At 41.1% G+C, this 18,813-nt stretch overlaps 1 protein-coding gene across 5 annotated transcripts in view; it reads right to left on the bottom strand.

The window, feature by feature from the left end:
- Window positions 1-18,813, bottom strand: part of helz (helicase with zinc finger) — a 176,354-nt gene that overhangs the window by 33,154 nt on the left and 124,387 nt on the right. For all 5 annotated transcript variants that reach the window (XM_078401433.1, XM_078401434.1, XM_078401435.1 and 2 more), the window contains 3 exons: window positions 9,368-9,419; window positions 7,211-7,395; window positions 529-724 (listed from right to left, as the gene is read on the bottom strand). In XM_078401433.1, the coding sequence (XP_078257559.1) occupies window positions 529-724; window positions 7,211-7,395; window positions 9,368-9,419 (433 nt within the window). The remainder of the gene's footprint in view (window positions 1-528; window positions 725-7,210; window positions 7,396-9,367; window positions 9,420-18,813) is intronic.

The raw sequence follows: 18,813 nt of genomic DNA, 5'->3' as shown, positions 1-18,813 counted from the left end.
GTTACTCCAGCATTTTGTGAATAATGCCTGACCACAGTGTTGTCAATATATGCTGTTTTTTTTAAAGCATCCTAGATGCAGAGGCCCTCTCACCAAACTCATCTATGCTGACCATGATATCTATCTGAACTACAACTACCTCTGGCAGCTCATTCCATACATCCACCACCCTCTGTGTGCAAAAATTCCCCTCAGATCCTCATCCACTTCTCTCCATACATTCTGCCAGACCCATTGAGTTCCTGCACCAGCGGGTTTTTTGATCTATCCAAAGAACGTGGTCCTGCCTGAGATTGGCTCAATTCTGACTTTCCGCAATGGCAGAACATTGATTCTTCCAAAGAGCATAATTCTGCAATAAAATCATCCAACAGCAACTCCAATATTGGTACCAATTAAGCAATTTGTTCCATTGTACACCCTGTACTTAAAAAAAAGCAGAACTCAATGGGGGTTGATTACACGTTTGGTTTAAAGGCACTCTTGTTTCTAGGAGAGGTATGGCATCAATTCATCTGAAGTACTCACCTATTCTATTTTGTTCGTGCTCCTTCTCAGGTTGTTGTTGCCCTACTCCAATTGGAGAATGATGGCCAAGACCATAAGGGATGGGAGATCCACGACCATGTGCTTGCAAAAGGTTCATGTTGTATGCCATAGCTGCTTGATGGCTCATAATGCGAGGATCGACTGCAAAACGGTTTTGGTAACTAGGCCAAGGAACCTGCAAAAACAGTTGCAATCAACAATGTCAAATGCTGAATTACTGCAGAAGTCAGGGAGAAAAAACAGAAACACGCAAGAAAACTATTATCGTAATTTAAGAATCTACCAGGATGTGTGTTTTCACACAATTATTTCTGCTACAAGTGGTATCACCATGCTGCCTCCCAGACCCAGATGGATGGAGACCACATCCAGTGCATATCTTTAAGGGTAATATTGTGAGGATGTAGGGAACAACTGGCAGAAAAAGGAGGAATTGATGACACATTTTATCTGATAAGTTGATGGAGCTTCAGTCCCTTACACAGGGGATCTGCAGTGATACCTACTCCAATCACTAATAGCAGCATTATAAAAGTAGCACACTCTCCTGATTAGTAAAATTGTGTGGAATGGAATCTAGCAAGGGAGGTACAGGAGACCAGATGGACAACCCAAGGAAAGAGGTCTATCCAAAATCTAAAGCAGAAATACAAATAAATGATTGATACAAAAGTACAAAAATGGTAAACCGGATCAATATAGTATGATAGATTTGATGGTCATTTGGAAAGAAACTGCTAGATCTATTGGGAAGAACAAGGAAATGGGGCTAATTTGGAACAAGATCACAAGAGCCAGCCTAATCATGTTAGGTTGAATGAGACCCCTTTTGATTATTTATTACGATAGCCAAAAGTCAGAAGGGAAAATTAATTGAAATACACAATAAATGTTTAAATGAGGTAGAGAACATCCAGATTTACATATACACATCATCACAATGTAGTCTTACAAGTCTAAAAGGATAAATCTCATTTCTCAAAGAATAGAACTCAAAACATGACAAGTTTTGTAAAATATCAGACCACTCTTGGGAATACTGTGACAAGCGGTTTTTCACATTTGAGAAAATGATGGAATCGAAATAATGGCTTATACTTATCAGGCCGAGATCCTTCATTCTCCACACACAAAGGAACCTCATAAAGGTCTTCAAGATGATGAAAGGACTTGATTGGGTACACAGAGATGATAAAATTCAGCAACAGGATATGCACTGGTATTTCTGATGCACGGTTGGATGGGAATGAGGGAGCGCATGGCCAGGTTAAAAATGATTTAAAAAATTTAACAAAGATAAAAAAAGGTTTTGGCTTTTTTCATAACTGAAAATCTAACAATTGTAGAAATAAACGATCTTAATGCACAAGCCACAGTCGAATCTATTTGCATTTAATTAGTTCAAAGCAATGGTTCAAAATTAATCTCACAGACTTGTTAAAGACTCCCGGACAAAGGGGTTTTTGTAATGAAGTATTCTGGGCACAAATCAGTAAAGCAACTGGACTTAGATGATTCTGAACTGGATCAATGACACTGGAACAAAAAACAGTCACAGCAGGGAATGCCAAAATATATTTGAATTGAAATTAAACTAAATCATGATCTGCTTTCTTCATTTTAAATTAAACAAGTCAGTCAGCAGTATTAGTTTATTTTTATCATGTGCACCGAGAAACAGTGAGAAATTTTGTTTGCGCTCTGTCTAGTCATATGTACCACACATAAGTCCAATCAAATGATAGTTGAGTACTTCAGGTGGTGTAAACATTAAATACAGTGCACAATATAGTGTTAAGGATATAGAGGAAATGCAGATTAAAAAAGAGCAAGGACCTCAACAGGGTAGATGGGAAGATTGGGAATACATTCTTAGCATACAAGTTTGCGCAAGACTCTAATAACAGCGGGGAAGAAGCTGCTCTTAAATCTGCTGGTATGAGGGTGAAGGGGAGAACAGAGAATAATTAGCATGAGTGGCCCTTGATATGTTGATAAAACAGTCCTGCACTACACCTTCTGTAAAGCAAGTTTAATTGTTTCCAGAACACCGTTCTACATAGGCTCATTGCAAGCACAATTAGCCCTTCTCCTTAATGTTTAGAAAAGGAAATTGCAAAGTTAAATGCTGCCATGCCATCTTCATGAACTTAGCCGTGAAGATGCTACACTTTCTCAGATTATACCATAAAGCCACGTTCTGACTCACTAGGATGTCCGGAAGAGTTCACACAATCTCTCCTGATACTTCTCGTTGAGCACTGAAACAGCTGGTCTTTGGAACTTGTTTTTCATTTTAAAGCAGTAAAATGAAGTTGACAACTCTCACAATACATTATTAATGAGATATGAGCAAGGAAATATAACATTTTAGTACATTTTCCTGTTAAATGTCACCTTCGATATATTCTGTAGTAAATCAAGAGATTGGAGTTCCTTTCATGTCTTTTAATGAAAACGAGAAGGCTTACTCTGAGTGCATGAATACACACATATACCATGAGTACATACTATTTGCAGTACACTTCTCCGCATTTCTTCTCTCATGTTCCAAAGTGGTGTACTTTGGATGGTAGACTGAAATCATTATTCAATAAAATATCTAAAACAAAGCACCCAAGCCTTCTTGGCTGGCTATTCTACTGAACTTGAACACAAAACAGTACAGCAGAGTAACTGGCCCTTCGGCCCTTAATGTCTGGGCGGACAAGATGCCAAGATAAACTAATCTCATCAGCCTGCACATGACCCATATCCCCCATTACTGGTGACCGACCATAAGGGAAACGCCACCAAGTACCATTACTTGAATTTCAATACCCACGTTGCTTCCATCAGTAAATGCTAAATTGGACTCTTGACATTTAGATCAAATCAAGAACTAGCACTCAGCACAAGGCTAGCACAATCAAGCTTTGCTGCATAAAGTGCGGCAATTAGAAGAGGTGATTTTTATTTTGCTGAGATGGGGCATCTTGGTCGTCATGGACAAGTTTGGCCAAAGGCCTGTTTTGTGCTAGATGACTATGAGATCTGTGGTACAATTTATCATTTAATCCCTATTGCATAAGTGTTGGTGCTACCACGTTGGCATATTTTTCACCTGGCACCAGACTTCAAATCAAATAAATGCCATTTATGCCCAATATCCAGACAACAAAGAGACCAATTTTGGAGTAGCAGAAACCGGAGAAGAACTAAACAAAAAGCTCATTGACAAAGGCTAATATTGAAATAGCTTCAATGTTTTCTGCTGCAATTCCTCTGTGCACATTTTAATAAAGCATTTCGGCATGAATATTCTGTACGCAATATCACTTTGGTTTTCAATTTTTCAGATAAGAGCTGCCACATTGCATCAGAGTTAAACTAGCCTGCTGCTGAAAGTACTGGGCTCTGCAAGACCGATAAAGGCAACTTTGCTAATTTTAGAAAGATTTTCCGCCTGACTTGCAACGGATGCAGCGAAGCGCAGTGTTGTGCAAATGTTAAAAGGCAAACCTGAAGTATTTTGGCCAGCTCCATTCCATAATTGGAGAAAGCAGATTAATTCAGAGGAAGCCAACATAAACAGCGGATTCTCTAATGGAAGATCAACAGTGAATCCCTAAAATTGCAATTTTTAAAATCTGGATTGTTTTCTCTGGCTGAGGGGAAACCTGATAGAAGTTTATAAAATTGTGAGGTAGACAGTCAATCTTATTCCCAGGGTGGAAATGTCAAATACTAGAGGGCATAACTTTAAGATAAGATAGGAACATTCAGAGATGTGCAGGGCAAGCTTGTGTTTTACACAGAGCAGTGGGTGCACAGAACACATTGCCAGGGGTAGTGGTGGAAGCAGATACAAAAGTGGCATGTAAGAGGCTTTTAAAAAGCCACATGAATATGCAGGAAATGGAGTGATACACATCACCTGCAGGCAGAAGAAATGTAATTTGGCATCATGTTCGGCATAGACATTGTGGGCCCAATGGTCTGTTCCTGTGCTATGGTCCATTTGTTGCAGTTGATTTCCCTTTTGCTACAACTGCAAATCAATGTTTCACTTTCCAAAACCCATGTTAATGCCAGTGAAGGCTTGGACAATCAACTACCGTCATAGGCACAAATTAAAACACATCCAGCTGTTTTAATCCAGAAATCTGTAAATGTGGCTGCTCAATATCCAGACAGCATTGAGTGTTGCAACAATTTGGTCACCTGACTTCAACAAAATAGTAATGAGCGCAGAAAATTAAAGAGATGCAGAAGAATGAAGTCAGTCCATCACCAGCCTCTAGTAATGACTACGTCTGCTAAAGCAAACTTAATTATTCCTGTTGAGTGTGTTCCAAGTGTCACTGGATATAAGGAACAATTGAATTCACTAGACAGTTATCCTTCATCATACATAAACTGAAGTTGATGTACTTCAGACAAACATTTAACATAACCTGAAAGATATGCAAATACAATTCCAAGTCAATTTTTTCAGTGCCTCCAGCCTTGAGCGTTAAGTCGAGCAGAATGGACAACAAATAGATGTCTCTCTGCCAATGGAAACCTCTTCAATAAATGCTTTAAATATACAGACCAAAAAAGAGGCAACAATTGACTCACTGGTTAAAATAAATTCAACATATTTACTAAATTAGCAGAGGAAAACAGAGCCAGAATTTCATGCCAGTAAATGGCACATAGGGTTAGTTTAATTTGGCATGGTGTGCACCCTCTATCACATCCTCATTCAATCGATGAACTACTCCTCTTGGCTTTGTTATCCCATTTACTACTTTTTCCCCAAGCTGCGCTGCCGTTTGGACTAGATTGTGAGTACTCTTTGTGAATTACTTCCCCAAGCTGAGCGTTTGACACTCTCTACCCTCTACCTTTAAGTACACCCACCTCCAGCTCTAACTTCACAACTTCTACCTCAACACAACTGCTATTGAAACCCTCACTTGTACCTTTCTTACCTGTAGCCCTGACTATTCTGTAGCTTTCATAAGAATTAGGAAACTGATGCTGTAGTAGGGCATTCAGCCCCTTGTGCCCACTCCACCACTCACAAAGATCATGGGTGACCTTCTACCCCTGCATGATTGTCCTGTATTAACCCCACATCCCGTGATTCCTTTCACAACTAAAAATCCATTGATTTCCCCAATCAGCCTTTTGCTCTTTACCATCATGATTTTGTCAAAAGTCCTACAGTTTCTACTCTTTCTCATATTGTTCCACTCACCCAATGAACCTCACTGGCTCACAGGGCAGTGAAAAGGCTTATATAGTGTAAGCCGTCAGATTTGTAATTATACAATAAAACTCCAGCTTTCAGACTCCAGAAAGGTCTGTAACCCTACCTCGTAGGGTTGCCAACTGCCCCGTATTAGCTGGGACATCCCGTATTTTCAGCTAAATTAGTTTGTCCCATACGGGACCGCTCTTGTCCCGTATTGGTAGGGCTGCCACCTTCCTCTCTCCCAAATAAGGGACAAAGGGTGACATCACCCAGCCAGTGGCCACGTGCTCCCGCTCCACCAATGGCGGCCGTCCAGGCGGCCGCCATTGATGGAGCAGGACCACGTGGCCGCTGGCTGGGTGAGGTCACGTGGGGCGCCGGGCGGTGATGTCACCCTTTGTCCCGTATTTGGGAGTGAGGAAGTTGGCAACCCTACAGCCACGGGATCTCACAAAATGTCTTCAGAATTCTTTGCAGGTGAACAAACTTTGGGAGCAAGGCAAAAGACGATTTTAATGATTTCTATAAATCATGAATGTATATTTTTGTGGCAAATCGGACCAGAAAAATATTAATAAAACTGAAAGTACAGTGGAACAGAATCTCTCAATGTGAAGCTGTATAATTAATTTTTTGTCTTATTCATCTTGTGTGTTAGTGTGAAATGCACTTCATTGCAAATCACCAGGGTTTAATAATTCAATCAAATCTCCTGTATGCACAAAACTGCTTTCCAGATTAGTCTTGAAGCTCCATTTCAAGTGCCTTCCTGCAAATATCTCAGAGTTCATCTTTTCTGTTTCTTGCTGATAGCGCCACTGACATTCCCACACAGCAGTCGACAACAATGTTCCACCTTGCCCTTGTCTGCTGTTGGCACCTCAAGTCAGCTCAAAGAAGCTGTCAATCTGCACACATTCTGGGGCTGTATGTGAGTCCCAAAATGAGAATCAACACTAAATGGATTTTTAAACAGCATTTTAATAAAATATATCCTCAATTCAGACAGCTACATAGTATATTTACCCAACCAAATAATTACTACATTAATATTTTAAGCCAAGAACACCGAGCTGTTCTTGGTCCAATAACTAATGCTGTTTGAAATTAATTCAGTAATAAGGGAGAGAGAAAGAGAGAAAAGAGAGAGAAAGAGAGAAAAAGAGAGAGCGAAAGGGAGAAAAAGAGAGAGAGAAAAAGAGAGCGAAAAAGAGAAAGAAAGAGAGAGGAAGAGAGAGCGAGAGAGCGTGAGAGAGAGAGAGAGTGAAAGAAAGAGAGAGAGAAAGAGATAGAGAGCGAGAGAGAGATAGAGAAAGAGAGAGAGAAAGAGATAGAGAGCAAGAGAGAGATAGAGATAGAGAGAGAGATAATAAGAAGTCATCACATTTTTTCATTACAATTCCATTTGACCAATTGAGGAACAAAATAAATACTTACTGGCAAAGGCACAGACATCACCATGTTTCCACCATAAACAGCAGGCACGTACAGGATGCTCGTCCCAGTATGTGGATCTATCCGTTGGACAGGGCTTGGAGATTTACCGAGGGCAGGATGGGAACCAAGAGGAGGGGTATAGGCTCGGATGGGATTCCCAATTAATACTGTAGAATTGGGTTGAACTGTGAAATATTAAATTTGAAGAGAATCAAGTTAGATCAGCAGAAATACACAAAAATCAGACTAATAGTCCTGTTCTCCTATCCTTTCTAGTGTCATTGGTTATAACCATACTGCTGAAAGTGGCACCCATCCTTTCCATGAAGAAACTTTAAACTATTTCCTGCATTTGAGTGTAACCAATAAGGTGCACAGTACATCGATGAGCGAAGCCACAAAATAACCATATACTGAAAATTCAATGAATTGAAAGACACAGCATGAAAACAAGCCCTTCGGCCCACCGAGTCCACACTGACCATCGATCACCTGTTCATGTTCTGTTGTCCCACTTTTGCATCCACTCCAGATACACTTGGGGTAATTTATAGAGATCAATTAACCTACAAACCTGCACATCTCTAGGATATGCAGAGGTGGGGGAAAACTGGAGTATGCATTCAAAATCCATGAGGGCATTTAGGGAACGTGCAAACTCTACACGGGCAGCACCTAAGGTCAACATCAAACCCAGGTCACTGGCACTGTGAGGCAATAGCTCTAACATGGAAATAAAAAAAGCCTTCCTATAGCCCACCTATCGATCTTCAATAGAGTCACTGTGTAATAATAAATCCTTGTTCATGAACGTTAAGTTTCTCCCTCTCCTTTCCCTGCATAGCTGTGGAGATCAAAGTGGAGCCTATGGCATCGATGCATTCGTGTAAATTGTTGGATGAAATTCAGACCTTCCAAGTCAACTTTCTTCCCAGAGGAATCATAACAGCTAGCATCTTCTCCCGATCCTCCCCCACTCGAAGGTTCATTTAATTTCAAAAGCAAACAGAAATTCTTTTAAAAATGCAGATGCTGGAACTCCAAAATTAAAGCCAAAAATGCTGGGAAAACTCATCAGGTCAAGCAGTATCCGTGGAAAGAGAAGCAGTTTACATTTCAGGTGTGGGACCCTTCATCAAAACTGGGGAAGATTTTGAAGAAAAGTGTACATCCGAAATATTAACCATTTCTCTTTCCACAAATGAAAAATTACCTGCTGAATTTTCGCAGCATTTTCGGTTTTTATTTCAATCAATTTTATTTTGATATCTTCATTAGATAATTCTTTCCTCTGCCATCTTCCATTTCCCCCCTTGGTTCCTCACAGCAACACATTTTGAAATACGAGCCAAAAAAACTGCAGATTCTCAGTTGTGAGGCAATTGTAAGTGTTCCATCAGATGCTGGCCCTGTCCTCACCCATTTGGGAACTGCAGCATTCAGAAACAAGAACTGGCACAAAATTTGCTTTTACTACTTCAGGGCAACTATGGTGCTACCATTACACGAAGACCATCCATCAGGGAGTCACTCCTTTACTGGGTCAGATTTGGATGGCACAATGGTGCAGCTGGTAGAGCTGCTGCCTCACAATGCCAAAGACCCGGGTTCAATCCTGACCTTAGGTGCTGTCTGTGTGGAGTTTGCACATTCTCCCTGTGACATTGTGGGTTTTCTCCGGGTACTCCAGTTTCCTCCCATATCCCAAAGGCATGCAGGTTTGCAGATTAATTTGCCTGTGTAAATTGTCCCTAGCACACGGGGAGTGGATGAGAAAGTGAGATAACATGGAACTGGTGTGAAAGGGTGATCATGGTCAGCATGGATGGTGGGCCGAAAGGCCTGTTCCAAGCTGTATCTCTAAACTAAATTGATTTGATCTTATGCTTCATATTAAAAGGTTAGAATAGGCAAAATTGCTGGAATATTTAAATTTCATGCTTAGCATATTTGAAATATTAAACAAATTCATTTATTTCCTCTAACGCTCAGAGCATGAATACATCAGGTGCCCATTTTATTTTTTGATTTCACGTAACTGTTGAAAACAAATAGATCATATAGCTTAGAACAGGAGATCTAAAGCTTTCAAAAATATTATATTTTACAGCAACTGCATTATTTCTTCATATGACAACAAAAATACGGTCGACTTACCAAAACCATCTGTAGGAAAGTGGTCACCCTGGTTATGGTGATGGCCTTTATTCTACAAATAAAACAAGGTCACAATCAATATTTTAAAATTAATAGCAATTGTATGCCTGCTACAAATCTGTGAAATTGCTAAAACTGTTCTGCTTTAGTATCCAAGTAGATTGCACAATTTATAGAGATGTATTTGAACTGCCAGTCTACCTTTTTGCACTTTTTTCCTGCACTTTCCTGACTCAGCAAGTCAGGCAGGAACTGTGGTGGGAAATGGACACATAATGGTTTGGGTCAGGACCCTGCTTCGAGAATCAAGTAGAGGGGAGGTAACTGATAGAAAGAACCGAGGTACAAATGTTGCCTGTCCATTTCCCTCCACAGATGCTGCATGACTTGCTGAGTCCACCAGTTACTTTTTGCTCAGGGTTTCAGCATCTGAGTCTCTTGTTGTCTCCATTGAAACTGACTGACAAGCGCAGGCTCGGCGATCGTTTAGCTGAACACCTCCGCATAGTCCGCGTAAACCTACCTGATCTCCCGGTTGCTAAACACTTTAACACCCCCTCCAACACCCACACTGACCTTTCTGTCCTGGGCCTCCTCCATTGTCAGAGTGAGGCCCAGCGCAAATTGGAGGAACAGTACCTCATATTTTCTTGGGCAGCTTACACACTAGCAGTGTGAACATTGACTTCTCTTCAAGTAACCCTTACTTTCCTTCTTTCTCCACCCCTCCCTTTCCCAGTTCTCCAACCAGTCTTACTGTCTCCAACTACATTTTATCTCTGTTTGTTTTGTTGTTACCTTCTCCCAGATAACTATGATCTATTCTACATGTTTCTTGATCTCCATTCCCTTGGTCTTATTTTCACACCTTACACTTCCTTATCTATGTATCTCCCTCTCCCCTGACATCAGTCTGAAGAAGGGTCTCGACCCAAAACATCACCCATTCCTTCTCTCCAGAGATGCTGCCTGTCCTGGTGAGTTACTCCAGCATTTTGTGTCTATCTTGCCTTCTTTCATATTGTTACAGTACTGATATCACGTTTAAAGTACTCGGAGTGAAGTATTCTGAGCTGCCAAAAATTGTTAAAGTACTCTATTTAACTGCTTCAAGTTCAAGAAAGGACTAGAGAGTATGTGAAACAATACATAATGCTCAACAATAAATTAGTCATGGCTGTGACAGACTTCTGCAGACTGTGCACGTTTGAAGTTTAGCCCATTAATTACTGCACAAGTCTCTTCATGATTTCTGCTAATCTCAGAAAGTCAGAACATAATCAAACTTCGGTGTGTTCAGCCTTGAGGAGATAAGTCTGGACCAGAAATTGACAAATTAAACTATTTGGCCAGTTGCTTTCTTCCTGAAGCAACATTTAAGCAGAAAAATTTAAATCAATCCTAACCAATTTCTTTCATACTAACATCAAAATAGGGCCAAGCTACAATAAATGAAGATGACGTATCAACGGGACTTTAGCTGCAGAAAAAATAAATTATCTTTGGCATTTAAAAAGTATTCAACTTTTTAATTACAATGCAAATAACAATGAAAGCGCATCCTGAATATTTTCCAGCTGGTGATTTCATGCTCCCTGTTTCATAAACCAAAGGTTTGTGAACATTCATTCTTTTTAAACACCTGTATTCTCCACACATTTCTGCTGACAATTATAATTTGCATAACGCCTCAGATCAGTCTTCAGGTTCTGAGTCAATTGAAGGTGCGTTGGTGTACGAGATACGAATCTAAGCCAAAAGCTGCGTGCAAACAGTCGTGTTCACAGCCTCAGTACCAAACAAAAAAAACCTTCCTTGGATGTATTTACAATTCCAAGATTCTCAAAAAGATACATCTCTTGCATCAAGTATATCCAAGGGCACTGTGGTAAGCTGGAGAAGAAATTGCAAGAGCCTGGCTGAGATGTATGGATCTTCCATAGACAGGGATAAAGCGCCGGAAGACTGGAGGGTGGCTAATGTGGTGCCTCAATTTAAGAAGGGCTGCAAAGAAAAACCTGGGAACTGTGGACAAGTAAGCCTGTTTGTAGAAACATTTCTGGAGAGCATTCTTGAGGGATAAGATATACATACATATAAATACAGGGATGGATTAGGGATAGGCAGCATCATTTTGTGCATGGGAAATTGTAGATTCATACAGCTTGGAAACAGACCCTTCAGCCCAACTTGTCCATGCTGACTAACATGCCCTATGTAAGCAAGTCCCTTTTGCCTGTATTTGGCCCATATCCCTCAAAGACTTTCCTATCCATGTACCTTTCCAAGTATATTTTAAATGTTATTATAGTACCTGCATCAACTACCTACTCTGGCAACTTGTTCCATATACACACCACACACCCAGGTTCCTATAAAGTCTTTCCCCTCTCACCTTACACCTATGCCCTCCGGCTCTTGATTCCCCTACCCTGAGTGAAAGACTGTGCATTCACCCTATCTATTCCCCTCATAGTGTCACATGAATTTGTTTGAATCTATTGTGAACTAACCAAGTTTCATGAGGTCATGGTCTATGTGGACGTCAGCAAGATTTTAGATAGGGTTCCACATGCTGCACAACCCCTTTCTTGTTGGACATCTATCCTCACACTGCAGACACCCAAGCATCAAAATGACAGACTAATATCACTTCTTCAAGTCCCCCATCACCCAGTTTCTTCAATTTAAAATCTCTGTCCTGATCTTCACCCTTCCGGAGCCTTACATCAAGTTTCATTCCTCCTGTCCATCTGAGCTGTCAGAGATTAATGTCTCAAGATGATTATCTTTGATAGTGCAGCAATCCTGCACAGAAGTGAAATTTCAGTTTAAATTATGTACTCAAATTGTGGCAAGGTTTGAATGCAAGACTTATTGCTTGCTACCAGAGAACTAAGGGTTTGCTTAAGGTAGACACAAAATGCTGGAGTAACTCACCGGGACAGGCAGCATCTCTGGAGAGAAGGAATGGGTGATGTTTCGGGTCAAGACCCTTCTTCAGGGTTTGTTTAACTTGGAATTTAAACCTTGAAAGGGTGGAGTGGGCGGTATTAAACTGAGAGATTTATCAGACAATACCGGAATGTAAAGATGCTGTGTAAATGGGACAACTACTTTCCCTGACAGTTGTCTTTCTAAGGTTTATTTGAAATGATGGGGAAAAAAGTACATTGAGCTTTTAGCAATGGAAAAAAAAGGGTAAATGACATAAAATGCTGGAGTAAGTCAACGGGTCAGGCAGCATCTCTGGAGGACATAGATAGGTGATGTTTTGGGTCGGGATCCTTCTTCAGACCGTATACCATAAAAAGACAGTATACTTACTGTAGCTACTGGATTCAAAAGCACCGTGCTGAAGGAGAGAGACATTGCCCATGAATTAAAGGTACCAGACAGGTTCAGTGAAGCAGCAAAGAGAAGCCAAGAGGAAGACCGGGATAATTTTTGCCAAGAGAAGTAGTAGTGTTTGATAAATGCAGTGATAGCAATGTGGGGCTGCACAATTAATTGAATTACAAGGCTGTTATTTTAAAGATTGTTAAGGCTATCCCATCAGCGAGTATTTGTACCTTGAGCAATGTTGGATCTTGGCCTATATGAAAATTAATAACATTTTTTTAAATGACTCATCCGACAAGATCTTTGAAATAATTTCAGAGAAGATAGAGGCCAATGGAGAATGAAGAGTTTATTCTTGCCAGAGCACATCCACTGACTGGATTTATCTACGAGGTAACATAATAATCGTGAATTCTACAGTCCATGATACACAGCACACTTGGCAGAACTGCTGTGGAAATGTGAAGAAATGTCTTGGTCTGTTGTAGGCCAACCATAGATAACAACAGATAGTCTACTGTGAATCTGAAGCACTGCCAGCACTTGCATACAAAAGAAAGCACAAAGACTCGTTCATGACTGAAATCTCTTTCATACCACAAAGCAAGTGAATATTTGCTGAAAAAGATGACTGCACTGCAGTCATTACTTCATTTAAATATACAGACAAAGCTACACACAGAATTGTCACAAGGCACATCTCTGTATTCAGCAATGCATGGAGCACATTCCCCGCTCCCAAATAAAGTCTTTTTTTTCTGCACAGCATTAGTTTTCCTGTTCTTTCTTACTACATCAAAAGAACAAATCTGCAGTGTTTTTTTAAAATAATATTTTGGCCAACATTAAAAGTCCTATCAGATGCTCAAGCTTATAAACAATCATAGTTTTCACGGAGACACAAGAAATTGCAGATGCTGGAATCTTGTGCAGAACACAAAGTGCTGGAGGAACTCAGTGGGTCAGGCAGCATCTCTGGAAAACATGGATGGGTGATGTTTAGGGTTGGGGACCATTGTTCAGACTGGTGACGGTTTGGGTTAGCACACTTCTTCAGACTGGGACCGAAGAAGGGTGCCAAGCCAAAGCGTCGCCTATCCACATTTTCCAGAGATGCTGCCTGACCCAGCGTTACTTTATGTTCTACACGCACTTTTCATTTCATTCCCATGCTTGGCCAACCCGGTGTCTGGATGCTGAAGAGACCCTTTAATTTAGGGTCCAGTTGGGCATACGTTTACCGTTGCAGAAAATAAATACTTGTTTAAGCATTTGAATGACGTGCAATATACAACAAATAAATTGCAGCTACAAATCCTATATATTTGTCAAGCTGTTAAAAATAGTGGGTGCTGGAATTGAAGCATCATCTCAATGCTGTGTACTGAACAGAAGACTTCAGTCACTGCGGTTATACACTTAGATATTCTGCAATGTCCTCTGACACATTCATTCTGTTTCCCTCTTCACAGATTCTACCTGACCTGCTGACTGTTGCTAGTTTAAAAAAAATGTTTACACAAATTTCCAGCAAATGTCGTTTTTTACTTTGATTATTTCGACTGGTTCTATATTTGTATAAATCTAGTTGACTTACAATAGACAATAGACAATAGACAATAGGTGCAGGAGTAGGCCATTCAGCCCTTCGAGCCAGCACCGCCATTCAATGCGATCATGGCTGATCACTATCAATCAGTACCCCGTTCCTGCCTTCTCCCCATACCCCCTCACTCCGCTATCCTTAAGAGCTCTATCCAGCTCTCTCTTGAAAGCATCCAACGAACTGGCCTCCACTGCCTTCTGAGGCAGAGAATTCCACACCTTCACCACCCTCTGACTGAAAAAGGTCTTCCTCATCTCCGTTCTAAATGGCCTACCCCTTATTCTCAAACTGTGGCCCCTTGTTCTGGACTCCCCCAACATTGGGAACATGTTATCTGCCTCTAATGTGTCCAATCCCCTAATTATCTTATATGTTTCAATAAGATCCCCCCTCATCCTTCTAAATTCCAGTGTATACAAGCCCAATCGCTCCAGCCTTTCAACATACGACAGTCCCGCCATTCCGGGAATTAATCTAGTGAACCTACGCTGCACGCCCTCCATAGCAAGAATATCCTTCCTCAAATTTGGAGACCAAAACTGCACACAGTACTCCAGGTGCGGTCTCACCAGGGCCCGGTACAACTGTAGAAGGACCTCTTTGCTCCTATACTCAACTCCTCTTGTTACGAAGGCCAACATTCCATTGGCTTTCTTCACTGCCTGCTGAACCTGCATGCTTCCTTTCATTGACTGATGCACTAGGACACCCAGATCTCGTTGAACTCCCCCTCCTCCTAACTTGACACCATTCAGATAATAATCTGCCTTTCTATTCTTACTTCCAAAGTGAATAACCTCACACTTATCTACATTAAACTGCATCTGCCATGTATCCGCCCACTCACACAACCTGTCCAGGTCACCCTGCAGCCTTATTGCATCTTCCTCACAATTCACACTACCCCCCAACTTAGTATCATCTGCAAATTTGCTAATGGTACTTTTAATCCCTTCGTCTAAGTCATTAATGTATATCGTAAATAGCTGGGGTCCCAGCACCGAACCTTGCGGTACCCCACTGGTCACTGCCTGCCATTCCGAAAGGGACCCATTTATCCCCACTCTTTGCTTTCTGTCTGTTAACCAATTTTCTATCCATGTCAGTACCCTACCCCCAATACCATGTGCCCTAATTTTGCCCACTAATCTCCTATGTGGGACCTTGTCGAAGGCTTTCTGAAAGTCGAGGTACACCACATCCACTGACTCTCCCTTGTCAATTTTCCTAGTTACATCCTCAAAAAATTCCAGTAGATTTGTCAAGCATGATTTCCCCTTCGTAAATCCATGCTGACTCGGAACGATCCCGTTACTGCTATCCAAATGCTCAGCAATTTCGTCTTTTATAATTGACTCCAGCATTTTCCCCACCACTGATGTCAGACTAACTGGTCTATAATTACCCGTTTTCTCTCTCCCTCCTTTCTTAAAAAGTGGGATAACATTTGCTATTCTCCAATCCACAGGAACTGATCCTGAATCTATAGAACATTGAAAAATGATCTCCAATGCTTCCACTATTTCTAGAGCCACCTCCTTAAGTACTCTGGGATGCAGACCATCAGGCCCTGGGGATTTATCAGCCTTCAGTCCCATCAGTCTACCCAAAACCATTTCCTGCCTAATGTGGATTTCCTTCAGTTTCTCCATCACCCTAGGTTCTCCAGCCCCTAGAACATTTGGGAGATTGTGTGTATCTTCCTCAGTGAAGACAGATCCAAAGTAACGGTTTAACTCGTCTGCCATTTCTTTGTTCCCCATAATAAATTCCCCTGCTTCTGTCTTCAAGGGACCCACATTTGCCTTGACTATTTTTTTCCTCTTCACGTACCTAAAAAAACTTTTGCTATCCTCCTTTATATTATTGGCTAGTTTACCCTCGTACCTCATCTTTTCTCCTCGTATTGCCTTTTTAGTTAACTTTTGTTGCTCTTTAAAAGAGTCCCAATCCTCTGTCTTCCCACTCTTCTTTGCTATGTTATACTTCCTCTCCTTAATTTTTATGCTGTCCCTGACTTCCCTTGTCAGCCACAGGTGTCTCTTACTCCCCTTAGAGTCTTTCCACCTCTTTGGAATAAATTGATCCTGCAACCTCTGCATTATTCCCAGGAATACCTGCCATTGCTGTTCTACCGTCTTCCCTGCTAGGGCCTCCTTCCAATCAATTTTGGCCAGCTCCCGCCTCATGCCTCTGTAATCCCCTTTGCTATACTGTAATACCGACACTTCCGATTTTCCCTTCTGCCTTTCCATTTGCAGAGTAAAACTTATCATGTTGTGATCACTGCCTCCTAATGGCTCTTTTACCTCTAGTCCCCTTATCAGATCAGGATCATTACACAACACTAAATCCAGAATTGCCTTCTCCCTGGTAGGCTCCAGTACAAGCTGTTCTAAGAATCCATCTCGAAGGCACTCTACAAACTCTCTTTCCTGGGGTCCATTTCCAACCTGATTTTCCCAGTCTACCTGCATGTTGAAATCTCCCATAACCACCGTAGCATTACATTTTTGACACGCCAATTTTATCTCCTGATTTAACTTGCACCCTAAGTCGAGGCTACTGTTTGGGGGCCTATAGATAACTCCCATTAGGGTCTTTTTACCCTTACAATTTCTCATTTCTATCCATACTGATTCAACATCTCCTGATTCTATGTCACCCCTTGCAAGGGAATGAATATCATTCCTTACCATCAGAGCAACCCCACCCCCTCTGCCCACCTGTCTGTCTTTTCTATACGTTGTGTACCCCTGAATATTCAGTTCCCAGCCCTGGTCCTCTTGTAGCCATGTCTCAGTGATCCCTACAACATCATACTTGCCCATGACTAACTGAGCCTCAAGCTCATCCACTTTATTTTTTATACTACGCGCATTTAAGTACAACACTTTAACTTCTGTATTTACCTCCCCTCTCACATCGTTCACAATTGGCCCTGCCCTTAATTTCTTTTCCGCTCTAGAACTTCTGTTCCCATTCTTCCGAGAGTCTTTTGCAATATCTCCTGTATTCCCTTTTACCTCATCTTCATATTCACAATTTGTTAACCCCTCCCCCCCACTACTTAGTTTAAAGCCACAGGTGTCACACTAGCAAACCTGCCTGCCAGAATGTTTGTCCCCCTGCTGTTAAGATGCAACCCGTCCCTTTTGTACAAGTCACCCCTAGCCCAGAAGAGATCCCAGTGGTCCAGAAATCTAAATCCCTGCTCTCTGCACCAGTCCCTCAGCCATAAATTCAGTCTTACTTCGACAATTGCCAGATTTACAACTTACAATAGTGAAAGGCTTGGATAGAGTGGATGTGGAGAGGATGTTTCCACTAGTGGGAGAGTCTAGAACTAGAGCTCATAGCCTCAGAAATAAGGGACGTACTTTTAGGAAAGAGATGAGGAGGAATTTCTTTAGTCAGAGGGTGATGAATCTGTGGAATTCTTTGCCACAGAAGGCTGCAGAGGCCAAGTCAGTGGATATTTTTAAGGCAGAGATGGATAGATTCTTGATTAGTACAGGTGTCAGAGGTTGTGGGGAGAAGGCAGGAGAATGGGGTTAGGAGGGAAAGATAGATCTGTCATGATTGAATGGCAGACATGATGGGCCGAATGGCCTAATTCTACTCCTATTCCTTATGACCTTATGACAACTTGAAGGCAGATTGTTAGGTCCCAGTCAGGACATCCAGAGGAAGATCAGAATAAGTGTAACAAACCACAACGGTTCATAGACAGATCTGGAATATTCCGTGTAAACTATTTCCTGTCAATTAAAAATGGTGAGATATATGGCTATTTCATCATTCGGTTTTTAAAGCTGATGAAGGCCAATATGACCTTTGCTTTCTATTTTTACTCAAAAAGCATAAGCATGCTCCGGGTACAGAAATTTATCTCCAAGAACATATTGGAGCAATATTTGTCAAAATAATGGTGATGCTCAATGCACTAAATTGTACAGTGAGGCCAGGTGAAGTCAGATGTGACGTTGAACTTGGATATCAAAAAGTTACAGCTGTTGGTTTCAGGAACACAATCATCTTGCTTTATCCTCACCATTCAAAAGTATTGCACAGTAGGCAAACTAAATGCCACACAGGGCTAAATGATGTGACTTCAAATATAAGGTGGTTTTTAAGGACAAAATAATTGTTAATCACTCATTCAACCTCTGGGGCACTGAAAAAGAACTATTAGAAAGGAACAGTGTAATTTTTTCAGGTTTTAACTGTAGTTGATTAAAGAAAAAACTATTAAAAATGAATATAGTCTCCCCTCTACCCATGTCAATCCAATGTTTCTTCCCTTTCTCGATTCTATTTTTATATCTGATCTGACATTGAATTCATTCATTTTAAACTACAATTTCTTCTGTCCTGGCACTGGCAATTTCCCAATCCTTCAGTCTGATTGCTGAAGTAGATGCATCATTCTTGACCTGTTTTCTCAGATACCAGATTTCCCCATGGAGATGCTGTGCTGTTCCCATTGTGAACTTGC

This window comes from Rhinoraja longicauda, chromosome 6 (assembly GCF_053455715.1).
Source record: "Rhinoraja longicauda isolate Sanriku21f chromosome 6, sRhiLon1.1, whole genome shotgun sequence".
Classification (NCBI taxonomy): domain Eukaryota; kingdom Metazoa; phylum Chordata; class Chondrichthyes; order Rajiformes; family Arhynchobatidae; genus Rhinoraja; species Rhinoraja longicauda.
The sequence above is the reverse complement of the archived record's forward strand: the minus strand, read 5'-3'. Positions and strand labels throughout refer to the sequence as shown.